At 35.6% G+C, this 24,139-nt stretch overlaps 2 protein-coding genes across 4 annotated transcripts; both read right to left on the reverse strand.

Moving 5' to 3' along the window:
• Positions 1-3,208: 3,208 nt before the first annotated feature.
• LOC115992054 (G-type lectin S-receptor-like serine/threonine-protein kinase At4g27290) lies at positions 3,209-9,079 on the reverse strand. Of its 2 annotated transcripts, XM_031116097.1 has the most exons (9): positions 8,999-9,079; positions 8,190-8,760; positions 5,726-6,543; positions 5,233-5,361; positions 4,978-5,135; positions 4,656-4,866; positions 4,217-4,454; positions 3,986-4,136; positions 3,209-3,883 (listed from the first exon to the last, which is right to left on the reverse strand). In XM_031116097.1, the coding sequence occupies exons 2-9, from the start codon at positions 8,651-8,653 to the stop codon at positions 3,575-3,577; spliced, it is 2,478 nt and encodes an 825-aa protein (XP_030971957.1). In that variant the 5' UTR covers positions 8,654-8,760; positions 8,999-9,079; the 3' UTR covers positions 3,209-3,574. The 2 variants fall into 2 exon arrangements, with proteins under 2 accessions (XP_030971957.1, XP_030971956.1); XM_031116096.1 differs by lacking the exon at positions 8,999-9,079 and having other exon boundaries at positions 8,190-8,954.
• Positions 9,080-9,698: 619 nt separating this feature from the next.
• On the reverse strand, positions 9,699-23,372 carry LOC115992053 (receptor-like serine/threonine-protein kinase SD1-8). 2 transcript variants are annotated; one of them, XM_031116095.1, is made up of 14 exons: positions 21,862-23,372; positions 19,590-19,712; positions 15,833-16,002; positions 15,490-15,700; positions 15,168-15,405; positions 14,937-15,087; positions 14,526-14,826; positions 12,298-13,515; positions 11,838-11,981; positions 11,243-11,367; positions 10,902-11,112; positions 10,517-10,754; positions 10,291-10,441; positions 9,699-10,182 (listed from the first exon to the last, which is right to left on the reverse strand). In XM_031116095.1, exons 1-14 carry the CDS (start codon positions 23,111-23,113, stop codon positions 9,886-9,888), a joined length of 4,830 nt encoding a protein of 1,609 aa, XP_030971955.1. In that variant the 5' UTR covers positions 23,114-23,372; the 3' UTR covers positions 9,699-9,885. The 2 variants fall into 2 exon arrangements, with proteins under 2 accessions (XP_030971955.1, XP_030971954.1); XM_031116094.1 differs by having other exon boundaries at positions 11,243-11,370.
• Positions 23,373-24,139: the final 767 nt, after the last annotated feature.

Raw genomic sequence — 24,139 nt, forward strand, 5'->3', positions numbered from 1 at the left:
TTTGCTTTTACTTATGGGCTCCTATGTCCTTTTGGGCTTTCCTTTGGGCATCCACGACCCGTTTGTTTTCTTTGGGCTTCCCCAGCCCGTTTGCTAATTCCACACTCCTATGGGTTTTTTACTAATTTCATTGGACTTCCCTGGTCCAATAACCTTATTCTCATCCTTGGGGTTCATGGGTCTGCCATAAACCCCTTACTCTTTTAGTTTGCATTGCCTTGGGCCTGCAGCGGCCCTTTCTCGTTTTTCTACCTCATACACTGCCCATGGGATGCTATTTCTTTCTTTCTGGGTTTCTTTGAGCCTACTTGCCTCTTCAAGACCCATTTGTTTATTTGTTGGGCCTGTGATCCATTATTCCTACCGCTTGGGCCTAATGGTTTTTTACTATCTATTTTGTCAATTCCTTATTGCCCTTATTATTGGGCTTTCTTTCTGTCTGCCTGGGCTCTCACAAATGGCCCTTAACAGAGAAATTCATAAAACAGGCATTTTTACTTCTTTTTTTTTCCTTTAAAAAAAAAAAAAAAATCATTTCCTGGTATTTTGGTAGATAGGAAGCATAATATTTGCAATAATTTCCATACATGGTAAACGGACATGTAAAGTAAGAATAAGTAAAAAAAAATGGCAATCACATTCACTCACACAAACAAACAAAAAAGGAAATCGACAAATATCTCCAGCAGCTCTCAAGCAATAAACATAGTAAGAAAATATGAATTAAAGAATGGCGTGATTAAGTAGCTATAGAATAACTTAGTACCCATGCTGACTTTCACAGTATCAAGGCTCTCAGAGCAACAGTGATGAGTGAGAGAGATGGAGAGGGTGAGATTGAGAGAGATGGAGAGGGTAAACTATTGCTAAAGCATTAGGTGGGAACTTTTGTTATAAAAATATTTTCCTTTTCCTTTTCATCTTATCTTCTCACTGAAATTTGCGAGAAAAAAAAAACACATTTCATCTTCCTAAATAGGGAAATTGTAAATTGTTTTACCAAAATTTTGACAAAGGATTTTTTGGTCAACCTAAAAATATTTTAAAATGAAACAAATATTGAAAAATACAAAAAATATTTTCTTGAATAGCAAACAAAGTCAGCGCAACCCTTCAACCAATGGCATCTCTCTTGGTGAGGTTTTTTAAACGAGTTGGATCTACGACGGGCTTGAGCCATGAATTGGGCCACCATTACAGGTTGGATTTTTTGTCATATTAATTCAGCCACAATATGCCACCCTTGCTTGCAATGAAGTTTGTGTCACTGTCACTGATGGCCAATTTTATGTGCCCAAGAACTTCAATCTTTCCCAGAACATGGTCTTGAAGGCCATTAAAAATAAGAAAAAAGGAAAATTTTAAATTATCTTAGCTTTTAAAACGAATTAAATTTATTGTTCTTTGTGAGCTTTATTTAGTAGTTTATGGTTTCTATAAATTATAAATTACATAATTCAATGAGTTTGTGTATATGTTGATGTTAATGTTTATGTTTGTGTGTGTGTCTTGAGAGAGAGAGTGTGTGTGTGTTTATGGTTTCTACCTTTGGCACTACCTTTCTTTCAAACTAGAAACAGAAAGACCATGCATATGACAATCACCTTGAGAATGTTGCACCGTCTTTGGAGCCAACTTTTGTTTGTAGCATCAACTAATTGATTGCTTAAGCAAACCAAAGACACATAATTTATTCTTGCTCCCAAATGTCCATTACATAGAGAATGTTGTATGGAAATAGAGCTTCAAAGAATGTGGGACAGAGTATGATGAAATTGTGATATTCACCTTGAGAATGTTATGCCGTCTTTGGAGCCAACTTTTGTTTGTAGCATCAACTAATTGATTGCTTAAGCAAACCAAAGAAATTGAATTTATTCATGCACCCAAATGTCCATTACCTTGAGAATGTTGTACACAAACAGAGATTCAACAAAATAAGAGATAAAGTATAATTAAGTTGCTGGGGTCCTAGCTACAAATTTTCAATTAATTTCCATAGTCCTTAGATTCAACTCAAAAAAAAAAAATTCTCGATATTGTTAAACTATCAAATCAGGTAATTTCATTAAAATAATACTTTCATCCATTTATCTTCCAAATTATTTTGAAAAAATTTGACTCCATTTTTTATCTTTCATTCATTGCACACCTCTTTTGCTAACTAAAATAGTGAGCTTTCATATAAATACACCATTAATAGTTATATTGATAAGTTACTGAGAAAAATATAGTAAATAAGAAATAGAATTTTAAATCAAGATAACAATACAATTAAAATAATTTAAAAATTACCATTCATATATCATTCAATTTTTCTTCATAAATTTTTGTATATAAATATTTAAACTTTATTTATTAAAATACATATGAACTCATATTTTTGTTTTTCTCTAATAAATTATTAAATTTTGATGGTCATTAGATACCAAATATTTTAATAAATTATTAAAATACATACGAACTCACATTTTTGTTTTTCTCTGTCAATAAATATCTTGATAGAAATCAAAACCTTAGTGGTATGGTATGAGTTAACCCTGAAAATCAGTTCATCAAAAACCCTAAAATTTTGACGGTTCGCCATCACCAAGATTGGGGTTTCTCCTTCCTCGCCATCTCCCTCCTCTATCTATAATATATGTTTAATGAAGGAACCTAAAGAGTCCTAAATATCCCACCCAGATTTTCTAAATCTATAATTGTCCCTAATTTATTTAGGTAGATTTGGACTCCAAAGTTTATTTTAATAACTCTAAAGTCCAAGTCAAATTAAATTTCATTCACTTATCATTTCTTAAGCAGCACATAAGTAGTGGGAAATATATATATATATATATATATATTTTTTCTTTTTCTTTTTCTTTTTAATTGAGAAACAAGTAGTGGGAATAGAATACAAGTTAGATCACAAATTTCCAATCTCTAAGTTGTTTTTTTAATAAATAATAATAATACTAATTAACAATAATTAAAAAAAAATTCGTGCAGGGTGTCACATGGACAACTAGGGTATTTCATAAAATAATATAAGAATTTTTCTCTGTACAGGTTTCCCTTTTAATTGTAAGAAAGCATAGTTTTGTAGGAAAAGTTAGGACTTCACAATTGTCCAAATAATCCAAAAAAATATTTTGGATGGTTGAGATAAATCTTCCAAAGACTTTAGAAGCTTAAGGTTATAATTCTCTAGTTGCACAATAGGTTCAACTTATAAAAAAATCATATCACACTTATTTTTTGTCCAAAATCGATCAAATTTGTAATCATTCATGAGCTACAAATAGATAGGTGAGTATGTTCCCCAAAAGGAATGGGGCAACAATAGAGAATACAGGAATACCCTACAGAGATTAAATCCTATAATTCTCTCTCTCTCTCTCTCTCTTCCTTTTCCTTTTTCTTTGGTCAAATTTGAGTAGCTTTCTAAGGATCTCATACCCACAATGTACATAAGTGGATCAACATGCTTCAAATCAAGCATGGTATGGTATATCTGTTGACTGTTGCAATGCAAATTCAGATAGAATAATTATTTCCATCTTCTAGGACACAGAGTAGCACAAACCATATCCTAACGACCCTCTAACAATGTATCAGTTATCTCATTTGAACTGGAATTCATTCTATCATTTAATGATGGATATGGCTCTGGAAGGCATCTTTCTGCATAAAATCCGGGTCGTCCAGGCTGAGCTAACAACACACTTTCACTATCCAACATCAAAAGCACAGATGGCATTGTTGGCCTCTCTTCCGGGCGCTGTTGGACACACAAAAGACCCACTTGAATATATCGTAGTGCTTCAGAAGCAGGGAATTGATTCTCAAGCAACACGTCCATTAGGTCCAAGGCGTTTCCTTCTTGCCAAAGTTTCCATGCCTAAAATAATGTCAAGTTATATCAAAGCATAAAAATAAAATTTCCCTGTAAAGTAAAAATTATTTTCAACAATTTGGATAGGATCATATTTATTTTACTCACATGACCAAGGAGATTTAGTTTGTGGTCTGGATGAAAAAACAGCCTGTTCTTCTTGCCACTGAGCATCTCTAACAGTATAACACCAAAGCTAAAAACATCAGATTTGAAAGAAAAAAGTCCATCTATTGCGTACTCTGGAGACATATAGCCACTGCATCCAACACAAAAAAGAGAGATTTTAGTAGCAAAATACCAAAATGATGTATATAAGGTAAGTATGTGTTTACTCACTAAGTTCCAACAACTCTCTTCGTCTTTGATTCAGTTTGATTTCCACCAAATATTCTTGCCATTCCAAAATCTGAAATTTTGGGATTCATTTCACTGTCTAACAGAATATTGCTGACTTTTAGATCCCTATGGATTACTCTGAGTCTTGAATCTCTATGAAGATAAAGAAGTCCTCGAGCTATCCCAATAACAATGTCTAATCTCTTTTGCCAGTTGAGTGAACGACGCCTTGCTTCATCTGCCCAATCATTACATTGTATACAAGTTGACTTCCAATGGTTTGAAACTATGGCATTTTAGCTAGTTTGGAAATATAACTTATAGGACTAGAAAATCAACAAGAGAGACCAAATGACCAATATGCTGCACTAAATTCAAACATACATATGTTTGTGTGTGTGCGTGTATGTGAGAGAGAGAGAGAGAGAGAGATACCAACCAAAGATTAAGGAGTCTAAGCTTCTGTTTGGCATGTACTCATAGATTAACATTCTTTCTTCTCCTTGAATGCAACAACCTAGAAGCTTTACAAGGTTCCGATGTTGAAGTTGGGAGATCAAGATGACCTCATTCTTAAACTCCTGTAGGCCTTGTCCAGAATTTTCTGCAAGCCTCTTTACTGCTATTTCTTGCCCTGATAGTAGCTCACCCTACAATCATAACAAGAAAGTGCTTATAAAGAAAATTGCAGCTTGTAGGGCCATTTTAGGATTTTGAAAGTGTCTGAATGAGAACCAGCCAGTGAAACTGTTATATTTTACCTTGTACACTAGGCCGAATCCACCTGCTCCAATCTTATTGGCAGCAGAGAAGCTGTTTGTGGCAGCTTCAATGGTAGCCATATCGAATAATGGGAGCTCAAGGTCATCCCTTTCTCCTTCAACTCCACTAACGTTTGCTTGATTATCTGGCCTACTGGCTATTTACAAGAACACAGACAACTTAATAAAAATGATAGGATTGAAACTTCCATGAAATGCTATAATGGAACTATCAGAATTTTGTGGCAAATTTACATTTGTTTCTTCTCGTCTTCCAAATAATGAACCAGCTGATTGAAGCCAATATGATCACTGCTGAAGCCACAGAAACAGTCACTGCAATTATTATTCGCCTCTGCTTCTTACTTCTATCAGCATTTGCCTCTAACAACCACAAACAAAAAATAATACAGTATATTAGTTGTTTCAATAATTATAGAATAAAATAGGCAATAGTTGACCAATTAAGTTAAAAATACAAATAGTCATAAGACAACATTTCCATCCCAGCTCCATGTTAGGCCAGAGCTGGGCTGTTTCGAGCCTTTCTTGAGCAAACACAATGCTTGGTTTAAGAGTCTATCATGACAGCATGTGTGGTGAGACAAGCATGTTCATTGCCTATAACAGCAAAGTAGAGATCTTAAGATTATAACAACAACAAAGCCTTAGTCCCAAGTTTTGAGTTCCCTAAATAAATTACAGCTGAAAACTGAGAGGTAAAGGTCACAGACTCAAGAATTCTTACCTAATTCTGAAGCTGCCACTCTCACATAGAGATCTTGCCCATAATTAGCAACCTCTCTGATATCAAGTAAATCTCCAAACCAGGTCACACAGCCACTGCCACTGCCACTGATGTCCAGTTTAGCATAAGCCGTACAAGAGCAATTCTCCAAGCACTCTGCCTCACAATCTTCAATACTCATACTGACATTTACGCTAAATTGTGATGCATCTGGCAGTTTCAATCCTGTTAACTTGATAAATCCCTCTCCATTTCTGCAAATACGATGATCATTTCGAACACATCCATCTAACCAATCAAGCAATTTCCAGTCTTGGGGTGATTTGGGTTTAAAACCCTTTAAGCACTCACAATACAGTGTATTGTTAACTTTACAGCTACCATAACTACCACAATAACCATAACTGTCACAGCGGTCTTCTTGAACGGTGAACAAGAGATTCCAACTAGAGTCTTTATCATTCCAAGAGAAATGCTGAACGAGACCGGATTGACCCAACACAAATCTTGAAGTGATATTGTCTATAGTTTCATATATATAATAAACTTCTTCAGCATTAGAGACAAATATGGGTTTGAAAACCGTGTTTGCCACCAGAATTTGATCGCCACTAAATTGTTCCCCATACCAAGGCCCACTTCGGAATAGCTTCTTTGATCCTTGACGAAGAACAAGTTGAGGAAGCCCGCGGGGATCCACACTGTAAGTGTAGTCTCCAGGAGAAGGATCATCTGAGCTTTTCCATGACCGCAAAGATCGATTCAACCCACTTGTCAAGTTCCACCCAAGCTTCATGGTAGGCAACAAAGTATCATATGTGTTAAATATTAGCAACAATGCGATGTATTATATCATGTTGTGTATGCTTAGAGTGGATGTGGAAGAGGAAGCATAGAGGAGGAACACTGAGAACACGAGGGTTACGTGGTTCAGCCTTACGGCCTACATCCACGGAGGAATCCCTTAAGGGCTACATCTTTATTGTATGAGAGTGTAGTACAATAACTTCCTATGTTACAATGAACCCTAACATGAGTATATATAGGCGACTAAACCCTAAACTACTAGTACAAGCAGGAATGGGCTAGGGCCTATTACATTGGGCTAATATGTCTAATATATATCTCTAACACCCTCCCTCAAACTCAAGGCGGAAGCTCGATGAAGGCTTGAGGTTGGATAAGCATTGAGAAGATCACTTGGAGATGCCTTGAAGAATGCCTTTGAAGAAACCACAATGAAGAATGTGCCAATTGTCCAATTTCAGAGTTTCAAATGAAGAAACGGAGGCCAAAATCGGAATCTACGTGAAAAACTGAGCAAGATAGGCCCTTTCGGAACTTTTGACTTTTAGTCAAAAGTCAACGCAAAAAGTCAAAAATCAAAGTCCAGAGTCAAGTCAACAGTCAAAGTGCTCACGGGTCAGATCCGGGTGGTCCGGGTCGGGTCGGTCCGGGTCGTGGTGCTGATGAGACGACACTGCTGACGTGGCTGATGACGTGTCGCTGATGTGGACTAGGGCTGACGTGGATGTGCTTGCGTGGCTGCTGACGTGGAGTGATGACGTCATCCGGATGACATCAGATGACATCAGCAGCAGATTTCCGACGCGTGGAATGCGCGTGACAGCGTTACCGGCGCGTGGAGGAGAAGCCAGAAATCTTGGAAGTGCGTGGGGGCGCGTGTAATTTCAGATGAGAGCCGGAATCGCAGGTTTCGTAGATCGGCGGACGAGGAGGCCGATTGGGCGGCGCGTGCTCGCAGAATACGATCTAGAAGTCAGGATTCTATGGCGGCGCGTGGGAGATTTTCCAGAGGCTACGGAGGCGCGTGGAGGCGCGTGGCAAGGCTTTGGGTGACTGGATTTCTGGGTTTTGGTCGCGGGAGATCTTGGAGCACGTCTGTGGTGTTGGTTTCATCGGGCAAAGCTTGAAGTTGCATAGATCTGGGATTGATGTCACGGGTTTGCTTGAGTTTGTGGATCTTGGACACAGCACTGCGCCACGGTGGCTGCGAGATGCCGTGGAGTCTAGATCCAGCAGAGAAGCATGCGTGACTTCTGATGGTGGTGTGCATGTGATATTCTTCTTTGCTTGCTAGAGATGTTTTGTTTTATGCCAAGAACGAAGTTTGGCTCTGATACCATGTTAAATATTAGCAACAATGCGATGTATTATATCATGTTGTGTATGCTTAGAGTGGATGTGGAAGAGGAAGCATAGAGGAGGAACACTGAGAACACGAGGGTTACGTGGTTCAGCCTTATGGCCTACATCCACGGAGGAATCCCTTAAGGGCTACATCTTTATTGTATGAGAGTGTAGTACAATAACTTCCTATGTTACAATGAACCCTAACATGAGTATATATAGGCGACTAAACCCTAAACTACTAGTACAAGCAGGAATGGGCTAGGGCCTATTACATTGGGCTAATATGTCTAATATATATCTCTAACAATATGGATGATCAAAGCTCTGCCATAGGTAGTTCTCAGAGTTGTCATCACCCATATCTTTCAGAACAAGATTTCCAGAGTCTAAAAGCTGTACAACTGGACTTCTTGCTGCTTGTGAAATATTTGAAGACCAAACAATGCTTCTTGATTGATTGAGAAGAACAAGATTTCCATCATAGTTGAATGTTAAGAAACCAGAAGAATTCTGAAGTGGGCTGTCTCTGTTTGCAACCCAAACTTTAGTCTTACTTGGGATATTCTTGTACCATATTCCTAAATATAGATCACCAGAACCTCCAGCACTGAAGAAGCCAAGTTCAAATTTTTGGCCTGATGAAACCAATGTTTGGCTATCATTCATGGACTGTGTTGCAGTTATGCTGTCAGCTGCAATTGAACTTTTTGGAAACAAGGATATCAAAGTGAAAGAAATAGTGAGAAACAAGAGGCTGTCTTTCCGCTTCTCCATCAGTTTCTTGATCTTTCATTTTACTTGCTCAAATAAATCTCATGCCTCAAAACTTTTTCTTCTGTTTCAAAGTGTAAAGTTGAATACTTTCAAGGCACGTGATATACCTGCTAAAGAATGCAAAGACTTTGTCAAGTGCAGAATAGTTGTATGTCATGTGCCCGGCCTTCCATATGGTGGAAGTCTCAATTAGAAAACAGCAAACTCTACATATAATAAAAATTTGTTAATAAAAATTCCTGAGTCACTTCAATAATTCAACAGGAAATATGCAAATTTTATATGCCTGAAAGATTGATAAATGTGCAAATATTAAAACTAAAATCGACTTATAAAAACTCAGACCATTGGTGTTGCCATGTTGGCATGGAAAGTTCATAGTAAAGTGACACTCGAACACGGGTTCATCTGTGATTAACATCATTTTTAGGAGGTACATACTGGGAAAACTGGAAGGAGCAGAGAGGGACCCAAGTTTGCCAGTGTGAACCTGTTGAATTTTGATAATCCCATGACTTTCAACTCACAGGTCTTTGTCCATTATTTAATATAAAGAACCTTCTTGGTTTTTTATTTTTTATTTTTTTGAATAAGTGATGAAGAATTTTCTTAACGCAATGACTAGTGGTAATATATTATTTTTTTAAGGTCATAATCATCTATCAAGTCCACCAATTGTCCTGCGATTTTTGAAATTTCATTTAAAAGATGATTAGGACAGACCACCCATCTGCTTTCATTTGCAAATGCGTAGTTGACATTATTCTTATTTTAATCAATACTTTGAGTTGAAATTTTTACTTAAATGTATTGGCAAGTATATGTATTATTCTTGAGTATAGAGCAAATAAGAATAAAAAAAAAAAAAAAAAACAGTCAACCTGTGTCCCCAATCTTTTAGTTGTAAGCACAATCTTTAGGAACATTTGATAAATTTTGCTGTTTTCACACCTACCACAATTTTTGTTCCAGATATTATATTCAAATAAAATACAGTTTAACTATATGATTAGTGCAGCTAAAAAATAATTTAAATCACCTGTTATCTCAGTAGTTTTGAAAATTTGTTGGTATTTTGAGTTACTGGTGTGCAGCAACATCCCAAATGAGTACAAACAAAATCCAGAAGAAAACATAAAAGGCTGCTCTGTCATGACATGAGCATAAGCATTATACACGTTATTTATCTATCTTATTAACAGTTCGGCAAAAAATTAATTCTAAGAGGGTTATTATCTAGCTTCCATTGATGTAAAAGTCACAGCATTACTACAACAATGCGCTTCCACAGTACAATGATTAGAAGATTCTTCTGTGAAGAACCCAGGCTCCTTTGGCTGGGGCAGTGTCACACCTTCATTACCCAACATGAAAATAACAGATGACATTGTTGGTCTATCTACAGGGGCTTTTTGCACACACAAGAGACCAACTTGCATGCACCTCAGTAGTTCTGATGAAACATATGAAGTGTCCAAATTAACATCCATAAGTTCCAGGGGCCTGCCATCTTTCCATAGTATCCATGCCTGATAGGATCAAATTAGGTAATTCTCATTAAATTACATAGTAGCATTTGAGCAATGAGACATGGGTATAAAATGAACAAAGTATGAGTAATAGATTGCAAAACTTACGTGCCCTAACAGGTTATGGTGGCAGTCTGGATGGCAAAATTTTCTGATTTTCAAGCCACTCAATATCTCTATCACAATTACTCCAAAGCTAAAAACATCTGATTTAACAGAAAAGCATCCATTGATTGCATACTCAGGAGACATATAACCGCTGCATGTTATCAATGGATAAAGTATGAGTTATGTGATAAGAGAAAATGACTAGGTATTTTATTATATAACTTACTATGTCCCGGCAATTTGTTTTGTTTTTGCTTCAGACTGATCTCCTTCAAAAATATGGGCCATGCCAAAGTCTGCAATTTTAGGGTTCATTTCACTATCTAGCAGAATATTGCTGCTTTTCAGATCTCTATGAATAATAGTCACTCTAGAATCTTGATGAAGATAAAGTAATCCTCGAGCGATCCCCATAATAATTTTAAGACGTTTCCTCCAATTAAGAAATTTGCTTTGTCTTGGATCTGAAAAGACATTATTCATAAGTCAAACCAGGCTCTCTCAATATAGTACAATATAAAAAGAAGACGACTTCATGAGCTTGGCATGTATCAGAAAAAATCTAGTAAGCTTAACAAGTCAAAGTGAGTCCAGAGTAAGCTTAAACGTACCAAAGATGAATTGATCCAAGCTTTTGTTAGACATGTATTCATAAATCAACATCCTTTCTTCTCCTTGAATGCAACCACCGAAGACTCTAACAAGGTTACGATGTTGAAGTTTTGCAACCAGTATGACTTCATTCTTAAACTCAAAAGTGCCTTGTTTAGAAGTTTTTGATAGCCTTTTCACAGCTATTTCTTGTCCCTCTGCTAACTTGCCCTGTGTTATATCATATATACTACACAAATTAGTACAAGAAAGCGTGAGCACATACATACGCATGTATGTTTATGGGTACAATACTGAGTGAGAGAGAGATCATTGAAACTGCAACTAGATGAGACATTACCTTGTAGACAGGGCCAAATCCCCCTTCCCCAATTTTATTTTCACTAGAGAAGTTGTCTGTTGCAGCTACGACAGTACCTAAATCAAACAAAGGCAACTCTGGGTCTACATTCTGGATACAACTACCTGCTACACAAAATAACAAAAGCAAAATGAAAGCTTAAACCCAGAGTCTTAAGCTATTGTAACTAAATTTTCAGACAAAATGAATCAATCTGTACGAGATGCTACTGGTAATAGTAAGTTTGACAACTTTAAGTCAAAGATGAAATAACAAGCAGTCCCCAATCACTTACCTTTTTAATAAAATTATTTTTTGACAAAATATCTCCATTAAAAAGCAAAAGGAGAGAACCAAGAGACACATTACAAAATTGTTTACTGGCTTCAATCAATACTGACCCTATTGGTGGACATGACCTAAGAACAAATCAATCCTGTTGTTTGTTGTTGCATGAAAATGCATAGTTGTGCCATGTACAAATATATATATATATATATATATATATATATATAAGGATCATTAGTTTTCTAGTTCCATCAAGTGCAGTAGAAAAAAAATCTTACTCCAAAGAACAAATTGAAAAACTCTGTACCTGCCAGTGGAGTCTTCTGATTTTTCTCTTTTTTTATGACAAAACAGATAATGGAACCCAAGAGAAGTACCCCCGAACCTACTGATATCATCAGTACCATTATGAATAGCTTTCTCTTTTTACTACGGCGCCCAGCAATTGACTCTTAACATGCATCAAATAAAGATAGTCTTAGTATAAATCATCCACAAAATTATAAATTAGCAATAAAATAAAATGCTGTCAAGAAGGCAGTAGATTGAAATGGTAGGAAAGTAATTTTGCATTTTGCATTTTCTGAGGGGTGAAAGGATCACATAGAGGTTCCTTGCTTGATGAATAAGAAACTTATACCATCCCAATTTGTTAATGATGATTAAATATGACAACCATATTAGTAATCATTGATGCTTCTGGACTTAAAGCAAAAAACATGTCAAGGGCTGTATCGAAAAAGCACTGAAACAGAACCTAAACGTACCTATTTCTGAAGCTGCTAACATGACAAAGAGATTTTGGACTTCATTACCACCAACTTCATTAATAGGAATCCTGATATCAACCAAGTCCCCAAACCAAAGCAGGCACCCATGAGCCCCTCCACTGACATTTGAATTTGCATAAGCTGCACAAGAACAATTCTTCAAGCACTCTACTTCACATTCTTTAAGATTCATGTTCTTATTAATCCAAAACTGCAACAAGTTGGGCAGTTTCACACCCTTTAGTTCCAGAAACCTATCTCCTTCAGTACAGTTTAGCTGTGTCTTCCGAATGCACCCATCAGCCCAATTGAACGCATCCCAGTCTTGCTGTGACTTAGGAATGAAGCCTTTTATACACTCACATAAACTAGGCATGCCATTAATTTTACAAATACTGTTAGGCCCACAGAACCCATAATTGTCACAGAGATCTTTCCTTGCTTCATATGTGGCATACCACCGATGAGTTTGATCATTCCATACATAGCGTTGAACAAAACCATTTTGATCCAAGAGAAGTCTAGTGATTGTTGTGTTTTTTCCATTTTCATACATATAAGACACTCTATCAATGTTTACGATGAAGTATGCTTTGAAGGCTGTAGAAGGATTCCAATTTTGGGAATTAAAATGTACACCATTCCATATCCCACTTCTGAATTTGATAAGCGATCCCTCGAGAATGACAATTTGAGGTAATCCACCAAGGCCAATGCCGTAGGAGAAGTTTCCAGGAGAAGGGTCATCAGCACTCTTCCAAGAAGTCAGGAATAGATGCAAACCAGTTTTTACATCCCAACCCAGCTTCATGCCTGGTAACAATGTATCAGCTGGATATTCAAAGCTCTGCCATATATAACTGTCAGTATTACCATCACTTTCATCCATCAGAACTAAGTTTCCAGAATCTAAGAGCTTTGCAATTGACACTTTCATTTCTCTTGATGATTTTGAAGACCATATAGTGTTTTCTGCTCCATCAAGTAGTACAATATTTCCATCAGCACCAATGCTTAGATGACCATATGAGTCATTCAGTGGGTTCTCTCTATTTGCAACCCAAACAATTGTTAGTGGATTAATATTCTTGAACCAGATTCCCAAGTATCGCTTCTTGGAGTTGCCTGGACTGAAGAATCCAAGCACAAAGCTTTCTCTAGAGGAAACAAGTTCTTGGCCATCCACAATGGACTGATTTGGGGTTATGGTGTCAACTGCAAAAGAGGTTATGCAGAGAAAATATAGAAAAGTATAACAAAGTAGTAAGATATGAAGGTTTTGCATGTTTCCACTTCTAACTTTATGCCGTCTGAAAGTTTAGATTTTAAGCATTGGACTCACCTTCCAAAAGTCATCAAGCTGCCATGATTTGTTCAGCAATATAAGTAAGAGAACTTATACATATGAGATCTAAGGTCATATTATTTTCCTTTCATGGCTTTGAAAAAAGAAAGCTGTAGTCTTGCTTTCCTGATTTTGAATGCATTATGTGGTGTTTTAAATAAACTTGATTAAGATTTTGAATTCAGGCATTCTAAAATGTGAGTTTAAATCTTCAAAAACCTTTATACTTTATCACCAAATTTTGACTTTTGATACATATCCTTATAATTGCTTTCAAAGTTTTCAACCTTGTTGACATAAACGACAAGGTGACAAAATTGACAATTGTTCAAAACAAGAAACACGGGTTGACTAGATCTTTCTATATGAGTCACAAGAAATTATAGATTTTTAGTTTGGTATACTTATTCTGTGATCAGTGAGAATGAATATTGCAATCTGCACAGAAAAATAATAGGTTGAAAAGGCTTCATTATCTTCACTGTCCTTTATCTTAAACTACTGTACTGAAGGTGCAATTTCAGAGGACAAAATCAAATTCATATGAAAAGATAAAAACTTTTAGGTCGCATTAAAATTTGCCTTTGATTTTGTTCTTTATGTCAGTGATGTGCTAGGCCTACTAATCACAGAATGTGTATTTGGAGGCTTTGACTGGCTTGGTAGTGGTTCACATCTTCACAAGTATATTGTGATCAATTCCAAATTGCTTCATTTTTAACAAAATAAGATTTAACTATTACATAGAAATAACCAAAGAATATATATATCTTCCTAAACCTTGTACATTTTAGATTTTGGAGGAAAATAAATTGAACATATAAAGCTACATATGCTTTTTGAAGAACATATACAGAGTTCTAATCACCATGCTACCTACCCTGTAACATTGTAATGGTTAATTCAGTTGCAGTATATGGAGTTTTCCCTGATAATGACGAGTCAGTCTCTGTAATAGACCTTTCTGTGTAAAATCCAGGCTGTTTTGGTTGAGTTAGTGAAGAATTCTCACTATCCAACATCAAAAGTACAGAAGCGATTGGGGGCCTGTCTTCAGGGTGTTGTTGCACACACAATAGACTGACTTGTATACATCGTAAGACTTCTGATTCAGGTATCGGCTTTTCCATCAAAGCATCCATCAGTTCCATGGCCCTGTTTTCGTTCCATAATTTCCACGCCTAAAAAAATTCCGAATTAATGAAAACAGTAACATATAGAAGGTAAAAAGATATAAGAAAATAATTGGTTTAACTATCCGAAGAAAGAAAATCTTCTGATTCAAACTCACATGTCCTAAAAGGTTGAAATCATGATCAGGATGATAAAATCCTCTATTCTTCTTTCCACTCACTATCTCTAAAACCAATACACCAAAGCTAAAGACATCAGACTTCACAGAAAAGAGCCCATCTATTGCATACTCTGGAGACATATAACCACTGCAATGAACAAAAACATATATCATTGGCATATGACTACATGCAATTAGGAGAAAGAGAGACACCATTGTCATACATACTATGTTCCAATGATCCTACTCGTATTCGCTTCAGTTTGGTCACCTCCAAATGTTCTTGCCAATCCAAAGTCTGATATTTTGGGATTCATCTCACTATCTAAGAGAATATTACTAGCTTTAAGATCCCTATGAATGATTCTCAATCTTGAATCTCGATGAAGATAAAGAAGTCCTCGAGCGATCCCTACTATGATGTCAAAACGCTTTTGCCAATCAAGTGCAGTACCTCTTGTTTGATCTGGGCCAATATGAATCAAGTAAAAAAAATAGCATTGTTAATGAAGGAGATAAAAGAGATTTCAAAAGGTTGTGGGTGGCTTACTGAATATATATAACTCTAAACTTCTGTTAGACATGAACTCATATATCAACATTCTATCTTCTGCATGAATACAACATCCCAATAGCTTTACAAGATTTCGGTGCTGAAGTTTTGCAATCAAGATAACCTCATTCTTGAACTCTTTGAGGCCTTGTCCTGAATATCTGGAGAGCCTCTTGACTGCTATTTTTTCTCCACTTGGGAGCTCACCCTGTGTTAATCAATACTATATTTTTAGCCGACAAGAGATACCCATGTGCAGTTCATCATGACTAAAAGGAACAGTTCGAAAGCATTGACTAGCTTTTTCTACAATGAGTTCATATATGTAATGTGAAATTACCTTGTAAACAGGACCAAAACCACCTTCACCAATTTTATTTGTGAAAGAGAAGTTGTTGGTAGCAGTTGCAATAGTATTAGTGTCAAATAGAGGAAGCTCTAGGTCTTCCTCTTCCTCTACTATGCTAGACTTGTCATCTTGTTTTGGGTTATGTATTCTCTGCCTTTGAGCTGTCAAATTAAGAAATCATTAAGAGAAAATACACGCAGACAAAGGTTCTCTAGCACATACAAGTTCAAGGGTGACAAGCCAAATGAGATGTTTGATTACACATGCAACAGTTTTATTTGATCAGATTACAGCAGCAGTATATCATGGAAAAGTTTCCTTATGTTGCCTGAAAAATCTTATTTAGACTCCTAACTACTTACACAGCAGATTTATTGGATTGATTGCACACAGACCTCACAAGCAATTATATCAACAACAGTTATACTGCCGAATCTAATTAACAACACACATAATTGATAACAAAGTGTAAAACCAACAACAACAAAAATACCACGGATCCAATCTTGGAAGAAAATCAACTATAGAGGAATAGTTACAATAGCCTATATTTACAAATCCCTTGCAGCAATCTATGAAATCCTTCTATATAGAGATCTTCTCCACGAATGAACCTTAGTTGCACGAACTAAAACTTCTGGCACCGCATGGAACTCTTCAAAGATTTGCGGAAATGAACCCATTGGGAAGATCTGTGTGGTTTCAAACAAATCTCACAATAACTCTCTCTTTGGGATCACAAGGAGTAGATACATCAAGGTATTTTCTCTTTGGCTTAAGAGAAAGAAGGGATCAAATTTGGAGTTGTTTAGCTTTGGTATGGCACTTTTCCCTGGATCAAAAAGTCATGCAAAATGTGATTTACATACATGCACAAAGTAGGAATCCCTCTTCTAGCAAAATTTGGATTCTATTTCTACATAACTTCATTTGAGCAAGCCTCTTGCGAATTTATGTATCTCGATAAATGATTGTGAGAGCAATCTTGAACTTTGCTTGAGCAAATGTGCTTGTCTACAGATTTTTATAGCAGCATTTTGACAGACTTTTAAACCCTATAACTTGACTTGATTGCATCAGAAATCAACCCTTGAATCTAACATTGCCCGTTACTATGCACAGAGATCAACTAAATCTCCATTAGAGAACAACCATATTGGCTTTCATAAGTAGACACATTCCTCTTTCTCAATTAAATTAATAAATTCTTAGGACTAACAGTTTCAGTCTAGTTCAAATTCAGCAGTAGATAACATGTTAAAAAGCACAATGCATGTGAATATGCCCTATGCCTAACACATGCACAAAAACCTTGTAATTAAAATTTTGTCTATCCTATTGACATGATAAAAAGAGACTACAAAGTACACCTTACAGAAATGTTAGGTTTTTTTTTTTTTTTTTCATTTTTAATTGAAATCATAACTTCATGATTTTAGTTATTAAAACTAAGCGTGTGTGTACAATATGTGTAAAAGTTATTTCCCTCTCTTCTAAACAGATACATCAAAATAAGGCAGGACATGAGCCAACCTCTTTATGCATCATTCTTAAGTTTAGATGCTGTTGTGTTGTCTCCTATTTTGCACAAACTAGAAAGGTTGTGGCAATTTCTCTTTTGAGTTTTATTTTCCAGAATTATGTTGTAACAAGGAACAAGCAATTGGACTGCGCTTTTTTTTTTGGTACATATAATGCGCTATGTGTCTTGTCACAACACAGAAACGAGTAAGTGGGCCGAAGATAAAATGTATTCTTATGTTTGGAAAAGTTTAATTATTCTAAGCCCAAAATCAGATATTTGACCCACGATGGTTTATGTTTAAAATTCATTGTAGTTCTAGGCCCTACTGGAAAGTAGATGGAACCTTAAATCTGTCATGCATAATGTGTACTTCTTCGGCCACACCAGCTGCCTTAATGAATCCAATAAGACTTGACAATCCATAAGGGGAGCTGAAATGTGTTTCCATTTTAGTAAAATTAATCACATTTTGTAATTGTGATATAATGTATAATTTTTATTTAAATTTTGTGGAAGATAATTTGTTCTTTCTAAAAATTAAAAATTTTCTAAAATTATTTTCCATCTATTTATCTCTACAAATATATCATTTTAATATCTAAAGTGCGTTTAATTGATATTATTCATTTCAAAGGTGGTCCATATTTTTCTAAATTATGTTATGGTACATTATATCATTTTTTTTTCCTAAATTTTTTTACAACTAAACTCTTTAAGTTTCAAATATATTTAAAAAAATAGAGATAAGAAGAGTCAAAATAAAAGTAAGAGAAATGGTATATAAAAAAAAGTGACATTAGGTTAAGAGTAAAAAAAAAAAAAAAAAAAAAAGTGTAAAAAGAATAGGAAAATGTTGGAGGAAATGTAATAGTAATGTACAAAATTAATAAGAAGAAGAGTAACAAAAAATAAGAGAGAAATTGATAGAAATAAGTGGATAATATGACCACTGATGTAGCTCAATAAAAACATAGCAACAATAAATGTTACGTCTCAATTTATATTTATATATATATATATATATATATATATATATATATATTAGGATAAGATTTGTGATAGCCCCTTTGGGCCCTAGTATGGCTCTGTCCTTGTCCCGTGGCCTGTCACATGTTGTCAATATTCCTCTCGTCTTCTCCAATTCCCATGACACCATTCCTTGCCCTCCCTTTCTGGCTCTTAAGCTTATACAGAGATCTTTGGATTTGCATCATCTTACCCATTGTGATACCACCTAGATCACCAACATCATCAACATGGGACTTACAGATTCAGCTAATCCCAAGACGAGAGGGTGCTACATATTACAGTAACATAAAATAATAACAATTCCGTGATCAAACCCTAATGTCACTAGCATATATGCTATTCTTTTTTGTCTTGATCTTTTGTCCTTTTTTTTTTTCCCCACATACTGTATCCTCAAAACTTTCACCCAGAGACTAATCATTGTTCACAACGGGTACTGTATCCTCAAAACTTTCACCCAGAAACTAATCATTGTTCACAACGGGTGGGCTCTAATGGGGTAAATCGCTGACCCATAGAGTTTTTTCAAAGTGCAGGTACCCAGACTCGAACTAAGGAGCACACCCAATCGAACCTAGGATAAACACTTTGAAACCAAGTGCCCAACCACTTGACCAACCCACTTGGTTTTGATCTTTTGTCCTTGGATCAGATGAGCATCTCTCTCGGCAAAGTTATACAGTCATGATGGGCCACATGACAGGGACAGAATCAAATTAAATAACAATATAACAAATGTTACTCACCAGTTCAGTGCTACCTAAATCTATAATAAAGCTCTTGTTTTCAAAATCCAATGATTCACCAAATTATAATAAGCAATCAAAGAAACATGAGGAAGAAAAAGAGCTTTTCTTTTAACATTTTCGACATGATTGCAGGGACCCAAAAGGTGTTCATAAATTTTCGTATGTTTGGGTGCAATATGGAACAATTCAAGTCTATCTGTCTATGATATTGGCACATTCATATAGATGTAATAAAACCATGGTAGTTGGTGTGAACTGCCATCAGTTTTGTCGACTAAAAAACTTCTTAAACCATATAAATAAATATTATAAGAAAAAAAAAATCAATAAATAACTAGATATTTTATTAGCACCAAAAAAAAAAAAAAAAATATATATATATATATATATATTTAATTAAACAATTAGAGGACATAGAGAATAAAAGAAGTGTTCATGTACTTACCTTTGCTTCTGTGGAAGGTCCTTTTCCAAATCAACAACCAGCTGATTGATACCAACAGAAGAACCCCAAAAACTACTGATACTGACATGATCACCACGGTTCGTTGGTCCTTGTTCTTCGATTCTATAAGCATCCACAGCACAAAATTATAAAACAACAACAACGACAATAATAATAATAATAATAGCATTAAATAATTAATTAATATATTTTTATTGGGCTAGCATACTTGTCCAGACGTGTCCACTGGTTTTAGATAACTTATCTTCATAGATTTATTAATTTGATTGAAACAACATCAGCAGCAAAGAAAATTTGGACTCTCTCTAGACTTTGGGGCTTGGTAAATAATTAAATATATAAAAGAATTCAAAATTCAACTCAACCCAGTCAAGTGACAATGCTTCCAATACAAAGTTTCAATAAAAACAGAAAGCTGAGCTATGTGTTCAGTGCTTATACCATTCAAAACTATTGATTATAAATATATATTTTTGATAAATGATTATACATGAATATATAACAGAACAAGAATTATAAAATTGATCGTTTATGGACTTGATTTTGTCTTTGTCAATAAGGTCATAAGATAGTGAATAATATGCATATTGCGTATCCCATGCGAGACAAATATGGGTCACTGTCAAAACTCAGTCAAAATTAGTTTTTGTTAGTAGTATGCATGCTATAACCTAAAAAAAATGTCACAGATGGGATTTCCCGTCATTTTATAAAAGGGAGAAGAAAGAAAGAAGACCTAGTACATTTTGCCTATGAAGCATAATCTATTTTGTCATTAGTCTCCTCGAACAATTCTTTCTTTTGTTTCCTTCTACTTTTTCTTTTTTCTTTTTTTTTTTTTTTGGCCGAATGAAAATAAATGGTCTCTAGTATGGACTCATTAATCTCACGTTAAGTGACAGCATTAGGTAATATCATGTGAATCACTCCAACAGCTCACCAAGCAAAGCAAAAACTCCTACCATCAAACCTCTCCCCTATAGTAGTTGCTTCCCTCTACCTTGGTCTTAAGTTCATACACTTCTAGGCTTTGTTCGATCATGGCTCATCATCCTAATCAAAGGGAAGCGTTTGAGACCTTGTTTAGCCTAGTGGTCTTAATCTTGAAAATTTTCTGAAGGGTTGCCAAAAGACTACAGTCTTAGGTCGGACTAAGCTAGGCAAAGTCTAGGCTTTATAGGCCTGCGTAGGGGTTCAGCCATTCTAGGCCTAAAAGATCTTCCCCTTCCAAATCTAAACGAATGGGGCGCTGTAAATGAACTAAGCTATTTATGAACAGCTCAAACTTGATTCGAGAAAAGGCTTATTTATGTTTGTTTGTTTAGAAAGCAAGCCAAGTTCAAGCCTTAAGTTTAGGCTCAATAATTAAACAAGCCAAGCTCAAACAAATAATGTGTTTAATTGTGAACAAACTCGTGAATATGAGAGTTCAATTTAACTATATATAATATTACATTTATATATATATATATATATACTTGTCTAAAAATATATTTATATAAACTTGAAATTGGATTGTATAAATTTATCAATAGGTTCATATGACATAAAATTATTATTTATAGCTTATTAATGATATAAATGGTCCATTCATAGTCAAAATTCATAAAATTATGAAAAGGTAAAACATTTTAGTCATGATTTCACACTATATAGGGGAAAAAAAAAAGTTAATTAAGCAGTTCGTGACGATAATAAAATGAGTCAAGTTTGAACATAAAATCTTGTTTGATAATAAGTTCAAGCTCGGGTCGTGTTTGAAAAAAAAATATTTAAATGAACAAGTTTAAACATTTAATACTCGGCTAGGTTTGGCTCATTTACAGCCTTATAAACAAATGCAATTTGGGTATCATAATGATCTCAATCTCATGTTGTAATAATCTATCTAATACCTTATACTCAATTCAAAATGAATGCTAAAATGTTTGCAAAAATTCAAAGTGATTAAGCTAAATTCATTATGTAGGTAAGCACCTAAAGTGTTTGATAAAATGTCAAATACATGTACATGGGCTGAACCAATGAGAAAAATATAGTGATATTACACATTTGAATTGCTATATCTCTTCCCATTTTTTCATCTAAATAAACTTGACATTGTTATGTGATTGTTGATGATTTATCTTTGGATTACTTGTTTGTATTTTGTCATTAGCCATTAGCCCAATGAAAGAACAAAAATGTGCCATATTTCTGCATTTCACCAGAGCAAAGTACTTAATTAGATTCATAGCAAAGAGTGACTTACCAAGTTCAGAAGCAGCCATTCGAATATACAAATCTTCCCCAACTCCATTGTGCACTCTAATATCAAGCAAGTTCCCGAACCAAGCCACACAACCACTAGCCTCAGTTTTGGCACAAGCTGTACACGAACAGTTTCTCAAACAAGCTGCCTCACACTCCTCCAAGCTCATCATCGCACTATTGACAAAAAGCTCCGAAGTATCAGGCAACTTCAACCCAGAAAACTTCCTAAACCCGACTTTTGCACTACAGTTCAAAGGCATTTTTCTTATGCACCCACCAGACCATTCCATCAAGTTCCAATCTTCTTGTGTTTTTGGAGTAAACCCAGTTGGGCACTGGCAAACTGGGGACTTGTTCAAGTCGCAAATGCCATTAGGACCACAGTGTCCATACTTATCACATTCATCTTTCTGCATGGTATATATATTCGACCACTCACCACGCTGCAGGTTCCATTTGAGGATATCTATAAAGCCTGACTGGTTCACCACAAACCTTGAGATTGTTGAACTATCACTGTTTTCAAAGGTATAGTAGACATAGCTTGTGTTGTAAACAAAGATGGGATTAAGCACCGGCGTTCCTTCAAGCTGAGGATCCCCACCAAAGCGAATACCATCCCAAGGCCCGCTTCGAAATTCAATCTCAGTACCCCTGCGAAGAACCAACTGTGGAAGCCCACGAGGGTCTACTCTGTACGTGAATTCCCCAGTGGATGGATCTTGAAGACTCTTCCATGAAGTCAGGAACCAGTTTTGTTTAGTCCTTAGGTTCCATCCAAGCTTCATGTCCGGTAACAATGTATCACATGGATGATCAAAGCTCTGCCATGAATAAGCATAGCTTTCATCATTACTATCTTTAAGCACAAGGTTTCCCGTGTTTAAGAGCTGCAAGACTGGATTATTTGCCGATGACTTCGATGACCAGATGGCAATATCAGATTGATTGTTGGCGATAACTATGTTTCCGGTTGGGGTGAGGGTTAGAACACCAGATGAATCTGTGATGGGGCTATTTTTGTTAGCAACCCAAACAACCGTTTGTTGGTTATTTTTGTACCATATTCCCACATAACGATTGCTGGAATTCCAGGGACAAAAGAAGCCTAATATGAATGCTTCGCCTGTGGAAACCAGAGTTTGGTTGTCTGTGAGATATTGGTTTGGAGCTAAGGTGTCTAATCCAAGAGAGGTTTTGGAAAACGAGATAGAAATGAAGCAGAAGAAAATGGAAAAAAAGAGCTTCATGGGCTAAACCTTAATTACAATTTTACTCAAATATTTTGTAGGTTTGATCAATTGGTTAAACAACAGGAATCAGATATGGGTCAGAAAACTGACTTCTTGATAAATCTAAGAATTTTCTATGAGGAAAAAAACAAAGAAGTTGGGAGAGGAGCTCATGATGTAAACACAAGCCGCCTGTATTGACCTTGAAGTTAATGGTTTGTACAGGAAGTGAACATGGGTTCCTTCTTCTAGCAGTAATGGGAACGCTATTAAGTATTGGTTCATAAATCTTTGGAGTGGTTATGACCAATTGAGTTCTCTCCATGACATTTGCGTACATGAGGGGTTTTACTTCTGGAGCGCATTAAACAGAAAACTTGTTGGAACCTATCTAATAAAATATTTATGAGACCAAAGATATCTGGCACTGAGTTTTATTTTTTGTTTGGCTGGCTGAGCAAGCAATGATGCCGACAGAACTTTAAACTAATATATTTTGGCCATTTAAATGAAACTTTGAAGCTTTGTGTCACTAGACTCACTACACAAATGGGCTACATAAATAAATCTTTGAGGATCTTTGTAGTCTTATGTCATAATATTGAGTCCCATGGCTTCTTATGGCTGACACATAACTAGAATGAATTCACAAGAGAAATAAGAGATGTCATCAAAGCTCATGCGTTCAAGGTTGTTATATAGTCCTTGTATTTGTGGGTGACGAAACTAAAGCAAGATTGAAAAATGTAGCTGCAATTGTATGGTTTTTACTTAATTATTAAGTGATGGCCTCAAAGATGGCATATTCCAATTCCATGGTTTGATAATATTTTCTTAGTAGTTGATTTTCCTCATTACATAGCGTGTTCTCATCTCAATATCCTTTCCTCAATACATAGTATGTTATTTTGCATTTTCCTTGTTAGCTTTTCTCTTGAATCATCCTTCCTATTTGTGATGTCTGCCTGGGAACATTTGGTTCCAAATTATCATTCTTTAACCCAATATTGTTCAACTGGTCTTTGTTGGGTAAGGAGATATGCT

The sequence above is a fragment of the Quercus lobata genome, chromosome 5, assembly GCF_001633185.2.
Source record: "Quercus lobata isolate SW786 chromosome 5, ValleyOak3.0 Primary Assembly, whole genome shotgun sequence".
NCBI lineage: Eukaryota > Viridiplantae > Streptophyta > Magnoliopsida > Fagales > Fagaceae > Quercus > Quercus lobata.